The sequence below is a fragment of the Octopus sinensis genome, linkage group LG4, assembly GCF_006345805.1.
Source record: "Octopus sinensis linkage group LG4, ASM634580v1, whole genome shotgun sequence".
Classification (NCBI taxonomy): domain Eukaryota; kingdom Metazoa; phylum Mollusca; class Cephalopoda; order Octopoda; family Octopodidae; genus Octopus; species Octopus sinensis.
In genome coordinates, this window is record NC_043000.1 from 11,485,110 (window position 1) to 11,498,930 (window position 13,821).

A 13,821-nucleotide genomic window follows, 5' to 3' on the forward strand; every position below is an offset into this window, starting at 1 on the left:
GTGTGGTTATTGAACCTGGCCTTGAAATTACCCTCTGTCAGGCCCACGTATTTCTTCGTCGAAACGGTGTCTTTAGTGGTTATAGAGTTTACGGTAGCTTCATATATGATGGTCTTGGACATGCAAGCTCCATTTAGCGGGCACAATTCTTTATTCCTGCATGAACAGCTGTTTTCTTCTTGTGTTTTTTGTATGTTATGATTGATTATGTTTTAAAATTGGTAGTTGAACTAAAACTAATTTTTAAATTGTGTCTATTAAAGAGTTTCCTATAAGCATGGTTAACTGGAAAATGTCTATCTATCAGTGCTAGGAAATATTTACCTATATTGAAGGCCACCTCGGGTGAGTAAGGGGGCGTAAACCAGATGACCTTCCTATTTCTATTATTCCTTTTCCTTATTGTTGGGCTGGTGATAGGTGTATATTTTATTTTTTCGCTAAAACCACTATCTTTTAAAGCTTTATTATAAACTGGGGCAACGCTATTGAAGATGTCCTCATTAGATGAGAGGCTAGAATCCTCTTACTAATATTTTTAACTAAATTTTTGAATACTATAGGGGGATGGCATGAACCTACATTAATATAACTTAGTCTATCATTGGGCTTCCTATAAGGCTTATAAATATTATTATTAAGATCTAAGGAAACGTCTAAGAAATTGACAACCGTCAGGTTAGTGTCTATAGTTATACTAAGTCCGAAGTGTTTCATTAACTGGATAATATCCTTCCTAAAACGATCTTGTGCTGGTCCATTTGTATTAGCTGTTAAGGCGAGGGCATCATCTTTGTAGATGGCGAAATGTACGTTAGGGAATGTCTTACCGAAGGTATCTAGGAGAAAGAGTCCAATTAGATCACAGATGCCTGCCCCATCATATGAACCCATGCTCACATCGAAAGCGCCCTCCGTGTCGGTGTTTTTTACCCACTTTGCATTCTCACTGAAAAGTAATGTCTTTCTAGCATGGAAGATTATATCCTTATCATTGGTACTAATTTCTATGAAGTCACTAGCGAAGATTAGGGCTTTATCTAGCAGTTCTTTAGAGATAGAGGCATAAAAATCAACAATATCGAATTGTGTAAACCTCGCTTTTTTCTTATTCTTAATAGCTTTAAACCAGTCTACGACTTCTATACTATTGGACCATTGCACTAGCCTAGTATCGGTCTTAATTTTCGTATTTATTTTATCTAAAATTTCTTTGCTAATAATCCCTAGTTCTGACTTGGCTGGGTTGATAAGCCTACATTTAGGGTTGGAAAGGAAGTTTTCTTTGTGGTCTTTAATAGTAATAAAGGCCTCTTTTTGGGGGAGGGTTTCTATTTTTTTATCTAATTTAAGTTTAGCGGCGATGACGCTAGCTTCTTTATTAATTTCGTTATATGTCTGTGCCCTAGCCTTAGTATAATTATTAATGATGCTGTTGTGTAAGAGTTGTGTGTATTTGCTGTTATCTACCAGGTATAAGTTCTTGGTTTTATCCGAAAAAAGTGCTTTTTTCTTGGAGCTTTTTATATGATCAATATCTTTTTTCAATTTATGTTGGAAATTGTTAAAAGACTTACGAAACTTTATTTTGCTCATTTATTTTGCTCATTTATTTTGCTCATTTATTTTGCTCGCGGTTTATGCGACATGGAGAGATGGCTTATCTGGAAAAGCAGCTTAGACCCTACCACATGTCTAAATACAAGGACAGAGCTTTTCGGATCATGCCCACATGTGACTAAATTTCTGTTACGTTTTTGGTCCCCTAAAGAAAACGGATAGATCATGCTTTCTGTGTTATGTCCCAAGAAGATTTTATATATTTTTATATATTTTTATATATTTTTATGTATTTTTATATAATTTTTATGACGAAAAATGCGAGCGATGTATAAGTACGCAGGCAAAGCAGAGTTATAACAGAGTAATTTCCCTTCATTTTTAACGGTATTTTTTCATAACGTTTTCAAATAGCCAGATAACCGAAGAGATGGTATTGTGGATTTCCACTTCGGCATCTGAAACTCAGAGTTTTATCTTGACTACCGAGTAATGTAACATATTGTATAGATATATATATATATATATATATATATATATATATATATATATATATAGATGAGTGTATTTTTACCTTGTTAACACGGAAAAATAAATAAATAGTTACCAGGGCAGCAAAAATCTCACAAGTAAAGATGTTGTAACTCCTTGTTTATAAAGGTTGAAACTTCGTGTTTACGTTGAATATTTTGAATAATATGAATAAAAAATGGAGTTAACGCAGGTTTAAACAAGTATTTTAATATATATATATATATATGTGGAGGCACAATGGCTCTGTAGTTAGGACAGAGGACTCGCGGTCGTAGGATCGTGGTTTCGATTCCCAGACCGGGCGTTGTGAGTGTTCATTGAGCGAAAACACCTAAAGCTCCACGAGGCCTCAGCAGGGGGTGGTGGCGATCCCTGCTGTACTCTTTCGCCACAACTTTCGCCACAACTTGGCCTGCTCACTTAACCAGTGGGGTGGCATCATTTGAAGGCTAAAACAATGCAAAGCGCATTGTGACCAGCGATGTGTAGCAACATCTGATAGCCTGGTCAGTCATAGTGATCATGGTGATATATATATATATATATATATATATACTTTATTTTAAGCAGCAGAAAATTCAACAAAATCTGTTACTCTGAGTTTCTCGTTGCCGTTCATCAGACAGTTTTTGCTAGAATGGAACCGATATATCAATTCAATCTAGACTCTTACAAACGCTACACCTTTAAAAAGAAATGGACTTGCTTGATTGGCCCTTTAGAAAAAACGGTCAATCTTCGAGCGATAAACAAAAAGGTCAAAAATATATGTATATATATATAAAAACTTATAAAAATTATAAAATCCGAGGAAAAAACCTTACATTGAATAAAATACATATTGACGTTAATGAAGAAAGTATAAATTAATGCATAGAAATTAAACCTGTTATAAATATTACACTGCAATACATATTTATATTAAAATGTACATATATATATCAACATACACAGAAGGATGCGTGCAAACACCATACATATACAGACGTATAAATATAAATCTAAATATATACATAAATGCATGCGTACATATATTCACGCAAACCATCTCGCACGCAAGTTAAAAACATCTATGTAGCGATTCTCATATACTGAGTAAGGGGGGACGAAAGAAAGGAAGAGAGAGAAAAAGGAACGAAGGAGGGGTGGGGGAAAAAACGAAATAAGAAAAAATTATGTATACAAGCTGTGTAACGGCATTATTGACATATATGGAGACAAGTATACAGATACACAAGTTCGAATGGATACATATACATACAGTCGTGTATATGTGTGCTTAAGCACAAACATACGTTCACTTACACATACACAGATACGCATGCTTACAAATACATATCCATGGCTATACACATACTTATATAAAAATTCTAATTTTTGACAACATTGCTTTTTTTTTAAAAAAACATTGTTTTTTTTAAAAAGGTGGGTGCACTAATAAAAATATATACGAAAGACATATAAAATAAAATATAACACCCTATTTTGATCATTTATAAATAATCACGGTAATCCTATACAATACAATAACATGAAATAAACAAAGTCGAAGGTTTTTCCTAATGTATATGTAGAAACATAAGACTTTGCTATACGGATTAAAATCCGCATAGTTTGAAACAAAAACAAAATCCATCGTAGCGCTCACAGTTCAAGAGTCAAAATCAAAATTTCAAAAATCAAAAATACAAAATATATACTCTATCCATATGGTATATTTATATTCGACATTTTAAATTTAGCCGCGTGCCTACATAAGTTCATTAGCTCACTTCTTTGATTCAAAGAATTATTGTCTTTGAATAAGATGTACATTTTCTCTAATAGGCAAAGTTTGCACTTGAAATTATTTTTGTATGCTCCATGCTTGTATGGTGCCGCCCTGTCCAGAATGCTCCATGTCACGTTGAAAGGTGGGGTTTCCTTTTCTTTTAGTTCCCAGACATATTTTGCTAGGCTGGTCCTCTTCCTATTCTCTGGGTATTTAAATGAATTTTTATGAGAATAAAATCTTGTTTTAAATGAATTTTCTGAAGCCCCTGTGTATGTCTTGTATTCCGATGAGCCTTCCACTTGCACCTTGGCTCTATAAACTACTCCTTTCACTAGACATTTCCCTTCTAACGGACAGGAGCTTTCGTTTTTGTAATTGCATTTCTTAATGGGCTCGGCACCATGTCTAATCTCAATTAGCTTCCTATTATGTTGGCTAATGTAAGAGGCGAAATTTCTGCAACAAGAATAGCTAACCTTCAGGGTTCTTCTATTAAATATCCTATAGAATTTATGACCCTGCTTAAAATGCTTAGAGACTAATCTATTCTTCCAAATTCTCAAGTCTACTTTACTATCTAACTTAACTAAAATACGGTCCAAAATATTTTTGCTAATAATTCCTATCTCAGTTTTAGCCGGATTTATCAATCTACATTTGGGGTTTCTACTAAAATTGGCTTTATGGTCTTTCAGAGTAATAAAAGCTGGTCGTGGTGAAAGATATTCAATCCTATCGCTAATCTTAAGATCGTTAGCTATTCCTCTTGCTTCTAAGTTCACCTCTCTGTATATATTCGTGTTGTCTTTTTTGTATGTGTCTGTGACACTATTCGAAATCAGGCGCTTATAAACGTCCTTATCAAGTGCATATAAGTTCCTTGTCTTATCAGAATTAACGAAGATCTTATTCGAGTCGTTAATCTCCTTAATTTTTTCTCTCATATTTCTCTGTAATTGGTTGGTATATTTGCGGAATTTAATTTTCCTATATATATATATATATATACACTCACCATTTTCATTTAAAAGAAATATGTCACACACAGTATTGTGAAACTTACGGAACTGATTTTAAAATTATTAAATGCTATCAAACGTTTCCCCCAAGTCTCAAGCTTAGTGTTTATTATTTTATTTTTTATCTTCTACATGTTTCAGTCATTGAACTGTGGCCATGCTGGGGCACCACTTTGAAGGGTTTAGTTGCGGGTAGTAAACAAGCCAACATCAATTTTCAAGCGGTGATATTTTACAAACTTCTTGTTATTCCGCTTCGGAATATTTATTCTTCGTCGTTCTAATTTGAGCTGCTCTTTCATTGCTCCCCAAACTTCTCTTGAACTTGTTTCAGTCATATCCCTTAAATCATGCTCTACCATTTTATAAAAGATAGAACTCAATGGATAATCTAATTATACACATTTCGTGTATGAAAATAAGTCAGGGTATCAAAACTGGATTCGGTTTGTCACTAAAGGTTAAACTTCGAGAACAAAATGTTGAGTAGCAAGAGCACTAACGACATACGCCATTGCAATATTGACAGAAAAAATAAAAATAATAAATGCACCCTTTTTAAAGCCTAGCCAGGCTCATGGACCCGGTTTCCCGGTTTCAATGGCGTATGTGTTCCCCCAAGCTGGACGGGATGCCAGTCCATCGCAGCATGGATCTTTTCCTTTTGAACAGCAGATGTCAACACAATTTCTAGTTAACTAAACACTTTTAAACTTCGTATACTGGTAGAATGTGTTTATAAAACATCACTTTCTCTTGGTTTTATTGAGAAATTCTATAGTTTGTAAGATATTTCGTCTGAAAATCCGAGCATTTCGGCAATTTTAACCAATCGAATACCTCCATTCAACTAAAATCATTTTATGCGTCTAAAACTGAGACAACATTCTGTAACTAACCCTAAACCTCCCCCTAACCTTAACCCTAATTCTTTTTTTTATTAATTGTTAAATTAATTTAATTCCATTGCTTTAGTTTTTTTTACACGCGTAACAATTAAATTAATTTAACAATTAAGAAAAAAAAATTAAGTTTAGGATTAGGGTTAGCGGGGAGGTTTAGGGTTAGTTACAGGATGTTGTCTCAGTTTTAGACGCAGCAAATGATTTTAGCTCAAATTAAAATTCGAAAAATTAAACTACGTTAAACAAACAAATTACAATTTTCTCAAGAAAGCCAAGAGAAAAAATGTTTTATTTTGACACATTCTACCAGTATACAAAGTTTTAAAGTGTTTAGTTAACTAGAAATTGTCTGCCGTTCAAAAGGAAAAGATCCCGCAGCATTACTCAATAAAACAGGAAGAATGTGTGAGAGAAAGTTGCGACGAAAGAGTACAACAGGGGTTGCCACCCCCCCTGCCGGAGCCTCGTGGAGCTTTAGGTGTTTTCACTCAATAAACACTCACAACGCCCTGTCTGGGAATCGAAACTGTGAGTCCGCTGCCATAACCTCCGCAAATAAATGCAACCTTTTAAAGCCTAGCCAGGCCCATGGGCCTGATTTCCCAGTTACTACGGCGTATGTGTTCCCCAGCTGGACGGGATGCCAGTCCATTGCAGCGTTACTCACTTTTGCCAGCTGAGTGGACTAGAGCAACGTGAAATGTAGTGTTTTGCTCAAGAACACAACGCGTTGCCCAGTCCAGGATTCGAAACCACAATCTTACGATCATGATGCGGACACCTTAACCACTAAGCCACGTGCCTCCATACTCCAAAAGATAGCGGATTGACAAATATGTAGACTATTTATTAAATGAAATAATTTTGAAATTTCGAAAATTCCTTACCTTTTCAATAGGCAACTTGTCCCAGTATAAATAAATAGGACTTCTTTTGAATGAGTTTTCGTTCATCTCAAATACTTTCTGCCATTTTGTACCTGTATCAGCATTAAATAGTAATCATTAATTTAGATATAAGCGTATAAACAAGATGTTAACCCTTAAACGGCAGGAAAGGGTTACATGAATGTGTGTGACAAACGGGTAAAAAATATCTTTTAGGGATCATCATCATCATCATTTAATGTCCGCTTTCCATGCTAGCATGGGTTGGATGATTTGACTGAAGTCTGGTGAACCAGACTCCAATCTGATCTGGCAGAGTTTCTACAGCTGGATGCCCTTCCAAGGTTTATGATATCAGGAGAATATCGTCTTCTTCCATTATCTCTTTTTGTTCTTCGGATAGTTCAGGCTCCGGCAGGCGAAGAGAGAAGACTTCAAGTGCAAATGCTATTTACAACTGGTTCATTTACAAGTTTCACAGGATAGGGGAAGTGTGCTGCTCTCAGCAACCATTTTTAGCTGTGTGCGTTGTGTAGTAGCTCCGTTAGTGCGGGCACATTACCTCTAGAGGTACAACATACAGACAGGCCCCGCCAGTGAAGTGTGTTCAGCAAGCGCTGCTGCTAAGAGGCAGCAAAAGAGAGGAAGAATCTCAATCTGTTTTGCCCTTATATACAGTTTACCTTCGCGAGCCTTGTTGTGATCTTGCGCTTGGCAAATGGATGCAGGTGAGATCTCGCTCCAGTCTCGGAGATGGAAATGGCTGCCGTGAGATCTCATCCAATATGGTGCTGACTGCTTGTGCCACTACACATTTCTAATCTGATTATCTAAAAGTGCCGTAAAACATTCACTTTCTTTTGCACCCATTGTGAGCATCAATACATTTGAGATTCCAGCTGGTTAACGGCACACATTCTGTGTCTGATTAGTATTTACAAGGGGAGGTCATTGCACCCATCCTTAGCCTTACAGTTTTCCTGGGGCTATAAACGTCAGTAGCACTGTCCTGTATGGGACACCACACTTGGTTGGCAATTATATGCTACATTTCTGTATTACTACTGTTTACATCTCAGTGGACATGTTTACAAAGTCAGAAAACAGCACATCTCCCATGACTTTCGTAAACATTTTTTCATGCTAAGAGTTGCTGAAGCATGGAACAAACTTCCGGCATCAGTTGTTAGTTGTCGGAGCACTGCATCCTTCAAAACTTCCATTTCCTGAGAATCGCCAACACTACACCTGATTTTCTCCCCTCCATACACACGCAAGCATGTATCTGACTCATACATTGTTCGCTTTCCAAACATTTCTACATTACTGCATGTACTTTATACGCACTTTTGACAAGTTGTGGTGCATCTGAGCACTGTATACAATAATTTCATTATTATTATTATTATATATATATTTGGAATTTGCAAAAAAAAAAAAACAAAGCAAAAGACGAAGATAAGTGTATAAACAACAAACAGGTGTATTAGTTTAACGCTCAGGAAAGTGAGAAAGTCTTTTACGTTTTGAGCCTACGCTCTTCAGCAGAAAGGAACACGAGAAAATAAACAGAGAGAATAAAATAAAAAGCTTTAGTGGCTAGTGGTCGATCATGGCAGCTGGCTGGACAGAGGTGGTCAGATAGGAGAGCTAGGAAGAAGGGGAGATAATAAAGTAGTGGTGATCCCAAAATGAAGGTGTGCGTGCATGTGTATGTGAGAGCGTGTATTGGGGCTGGTGACCTTGACTGACATAGGGTCAATGATGCTAAAATTTACAAAAGCAGAAGACAAGAAAATTATGATTTACTTACGCGTATCAGAGAGCAAAATATACGATGAACAGTTACAATCATAATCTTTAATTTCTTTGTCGTAAAGCAATCGGTGCATATAACATGAACCATTACAGTAGCTAAAATATTGGCACTTCAGGTGCAAAACACACCGAAGTGCACATTCTTCAGTAGAAGATGTGTTTACAAGAATCTTCATCTGATCAATTAAGCATTTTGATTTACTGATTTCCTTGAAAATGACTTCGTCACATGTTGATTCTCCAGTTAATGGAGTCATGGAAAATACGAGAGTCAAGGCTAGCGGCAATATGAGAATCAAAGGATATTGAATTGGTGTTTCCATTCCTGAAAAATATACAAGTATACCAGTATACATACATACATACATATGCGCGCGCGCATACATATCCACACCAATACACCCATACATCGAAACACGCACACATACATGTGGATCTATCTGTATATCTATCTATCTACCTATTTACCTATCTATCTATGTATCTACCTATCTACCTGTCTATGTATCTATCTACCTACCTATCTATCTGTCTGTCTATCTATCTATCTATCTATCTATCTATCTATCTATCTATCTATTATCGTTTTAAAAAAAGATGGGTGAATGTAGCAAGGATGGCACGTATGAATGACGAAGCCACCTTGAGTATGATCCTATGAACAGTAAAAATTTAATACAGAGAGTTACTTATTTGTAAAAAAAAAATGTAACATGTGACTTCATTGACCGAGGTTACCGTGGTTTTTTCCGTAGGCTTTTCTTTCCGCGGGTAAACCTCACCGGTCTTCCCCTTTACACTTTATATTGACATTTCTGTGATAATGATCCCTATTGATCGAAAACCAACCCCCCTTTTTTTATCCCCAAAAGAAAAGCTCTACCTTGTAATTTGTCCCGTCTGTGTGCAGCCCTGTGTGGCTAATAAAGAAACATATCTATCTATCTATTCTATCTGTGTCTGCCTATCTGTCTGTCTATCTATCTATCTATCTATCTATCTATCTATCTATCTATCTATCTATCTATCTTTTTTTTTTTTCCTCTCCCCCTTTTTTTTAAACCCCCCTTTTTTTTGTCCTCTTTCCCTCCTTTTACGATCCCTTTTGATCGAAACTCCCCCTTCCTTTTTTTTTTTTTTCTTTTTTTAAACCTTCAAAAGAAAAGCTCTACCTTGTAATTTGTTCTATCTGTGTGCAGCCCTATGTGGCTAATAAAGAAACATATCTATCTATCTATCTGTCTACGTATCCATCCATCCCTATCTATCTATCTATCTATCTATCTATCTATCTATCTATCTATCTATCTATCTATCTATCTATCTATCTATCTATCTATCTATCTACCTGTCTATATGTGTATGTGTGTGCGTGTGTGTATCTATACATGCAAATACGGAAATATGTGATAAGTATGAAATAAATAATTCGAAGAGTAAGTTCAAATCATTGAGCACAGCTACGTGTTTTCTACACTGAGTATATCTAGGGCCAGCATTTTGACTGTACATACATACATGTTTGCATATATATATATATATATATATATATATATATATATATAAGTAAGTATCAGCAGGGAATTTTATTCAGTTGGGTTTGTATAACTTAATTTGGAAATATTCATTATTGTACATGAAAATAAATATCAAATGGAAATTGTAGTTGTGATACCTGTGCCGGTGGCACGTAAAAAGCACCATCCGAACATGGCCGTTGCCAGCGCCGCCTTGACTGGCTTCTGTGCCGGTGGCACGTAAAAAGCACCAACCGATCGTGGCTGCTGCCAGCCTCGTCTGGCACCTGTGCCGGTGGCACGTAAAAAGCACCCACTACACTCACAGAGAGGTCAACATTAGGAAGGGCATCAAGCTGTAGAAACATTGCCAGATCAAACTGGAGCCTTACCAGACCCCAGTCAAACCATCCAACCCATGCTAGCACGGAAAACGGACGTTAAACGATGATGATGATGATGATGATGATATATATGTACCGTAAATCCTCGATTATAGTCCGCCCTTGAGAATAATACGCGGGGGCTTTTTAGGGAGCTGTACCTCTGAAAAACCTAAACCTTGTGTATAATATGCACCCCTTCTCTAACTTAGGTCATATGGGAATGTAAATATGTTTGCTAATTGTTTTTGTTACATGTTATTCTATGTTCTGAATACTTTTATCTTAATAAATGTTACTTACTGCAAGTTATGCATGCTTCTTTTATGACTTCATTGCTTTTAGGCTTAGCTTAAGGTATTTTCGCGCCCGACGTCACAAAATGCGTCTGAATAAACATTGCCGGACAGCAAATAGAGACTCGGACATTGCTTAGAAAATAATTTTCATTTTTAACCTCGTATATAGTACACACTAGGGATTTTGACCTTTAAATTTTTGGGGGAAAATGCTGATTATACTCGAGGATTTACGGTATATATTACTCAAAGGAATTCCAACTCTGTCTGTTTTTTATGTTTTAATTATATTCTTGTAATATTAATATAGAATATTGAACATAGAATATATAGCAAGAAAGAAATGAAATGAAGTATTGATTGTCTTATTGAACAAATGAAATATTGAAAATTAAATATTAAATGTCTATTCTCATTGAACTAGTATACTTTCTCGCATTTAAGCATTCATCAGGTTCCTCTCTCTCAGTATACACACACACACACACACACACACACACACACACACACACACACACACACATATATATATATAGAGAGAGAGAAAGAAAGATGGATGGATAGATAGATAGATAAATACATACATACATAAAACATACATACATACATACGTACATAAATACATACATACATGCATACATACATACATACATACATACATACATACATACATACATACATGCATGCATGCATGCATGCATGCATACATACATACATACATACATACATACATACATACATACATACATACGTACGTACGTACATAAACATACATACATAAAACATACATACATACGTACATACGTACATACATGCATACATACATACATAAAACATACATACATAATACATACATACGTACATACATACATACATACATACATACATAAAACATACATCATACATACATACATACATGCATGCATACATACATACATACGTACGTACGTACATACATACATACATACATACATACATTCATACATACATACATACATACATACATACATACATACATACATACATACATACATACATACATACATTACATACATACATACATACATACATACATACATACATACATACATACATACATTTCAGCATGTTTACTTTGTAAAAACCAGTCGCGTTTTTTTTTTCCCTCCGTTCGCCCGCCTCGGGATCTTTCTTTCTCTTATGTTTCCGACGAAGAGCTCCGCTCGAAACGTCATACCCTCCTTCTTCCCTTTTTCCTGAGCGCCTAATAATAATACTTTAATTGTTCCACCTCCTTGTGTTGTTGTTTTTTCTGTTTTCCCGTTTGGATTAACCTTACATACAAACATACATACATACATACATACATACATACATACATACATACATACATACATACATACATATATATTTTATCTGACGGGTTTCTTTCAGTTTTTGTCAACCAAATCCTTTCACAAGGGTTGGATCGACTCAGAGCCCTTGTAGAATGCGCACCTGTCCAAGGTGCGACGAAGTGGGACTGAATCCGGAACCTTGTCGTTGGTAAACAAACTTTTAACTGCGCAGGCACGCCTGCACCTAAAAATAGCGGCGTTATCATGCCGGGAATCGAACCCGGACCGATTGGGTGAAAGCTAGGAATCATAACTACTACAGACTTAAATATTACTCATTATCTAAAAACAATAACGTTTTTTTTTTCATGGGTAGAAATGCAGGAATTTTCTAAAGCAAAATTATATAATCGATTAGATTCACCTCTCGGATATTACACGATCGTTATTGGGAATTTTCGTTAAATATGAAAGGGAAAGCCGAATCGGGGCTAGATTCACTGATTCCTTCATTCACTGTCCTCTTTCTCCACTTAGGAGACAGACAGACGAAGGTGAAACGGTAAGATATGAAATCAAAACGTAAGGTTTCGTAACTGAATACTAATAATGTCAGTCGATCCACTGTTTATGCAAATTCACCTCCCGTCCTTTCCATTCTCAGTGGAAACGGGAATGATAACGGTAAACCTAATGTAATGAAAGCACAAAGCAGCTACAATATTTTGTGATACAGAATTATAAAAACAATTTTAGTTATTATCTATCTTTTCATTCCTAATATATATTTCTTTATTGCCCACAAGGGGCTAAACACAGAGAGGACAAACAAAGGGTTTAAGTCAATTACATCGACCCCAGTGCATAACTGGTACTTATTTAATCGACCCCGAAAGGATGAAAGGCAAAGTCGACCTCGGCGGAATTTGAACTCAGAATGTAAAGGCAGACGAAATACCTATTTCTTTACTACCCACAAGGGGCTAAACACAGAGAGGACAAACAAGGACAGACAAACGGATTAAATCGATTACGTCGACCCCAGTGCGTAACTGGTACTTAATTTATCGACCCCGAAAAGATGAAAGGCAAAGTCGACCTCGGCGGAATTTGAACTCAGAACGAAGTGGCAGACGAAATACCGCTAAGCATTTCGCCCTGCGTGCTAACGTTTCTGCTGCCAGCTCGCCGCCTTTTTCATTCCTAATATCATTAATTCACTTACCTTTAAGGTTCATGACTGTTTCAGAGTTGTTAAATAAACTTCACTTTCAGCCGATAAAATGAATAAGCAGACGTGTCTCACTGGAAACAATGTCGTCTGCATTTAATGTCACGCTTTTCTCGTTTCGATAAACAGGCTTTCTTTTATTTATTTCTATTCTCTTTGTTCTGACAATTCAAGAATAACTTAGGATATTTCACAGTTGATTTCTATTTGCATTGACTTCGAAAGATAAGCTTTTAAACTTATCTCTAGATTTGTTCCACTCTTATAAATATAGTTGCTCAACTAGAACTTTATTTCTCTCCAATTCTTGAAGCTGTCGGCAGGTTATTCAGCATTTTTAAAACAAGTTCTCAAACTTGTGGCCTTATATTGTCATTTCCTTCTCTTCAAGATACTTTGATTTCAAAGTTATCCGTTTCACTTTCAGCTTCGTTAGTTTTTCAATCAGTGGCCGCATCTATCCAACGATCTTTGCAAATACACCTCTAGAAACGAGTCACCTGTATTTATACGCTTGATGAACAAAACAATTTTATGTCAACTTCGCAATATATCGATAGCTTTTGATCTGCTTATGT

General features: G+C 36.0%; 1 protein-coding gene across 1 annotated transcript; it reads right to left on the minus strand.

Annotated features, from left to right (window-relative positions):
* Window positions 1–8,269: 8,269 nt before the first annotated feature.
* LOC118762875 lies at window positions 8,270–13,328 on the minus strand. The gene is made up of 2 exons (XM_036501772.1): window positions 13,238–13,328; window positions 8,270–8,822 (listed from the first exon to the last, which is right to left on the minus strand). Exons 1-2 carry the CDS (start codon window positions 13,248–13,250, stop codon window positions 8,485–8,487), a joined length of 351 nt encoding a protein of 116 aa, XP_036357665.1. The 5' UTR covers window positions 13,251–13,328; the 3' UTR covers window positions 8,270–8,484.
* Window positions 13,329–13,821: the final 493 nt, after the last annotated feature.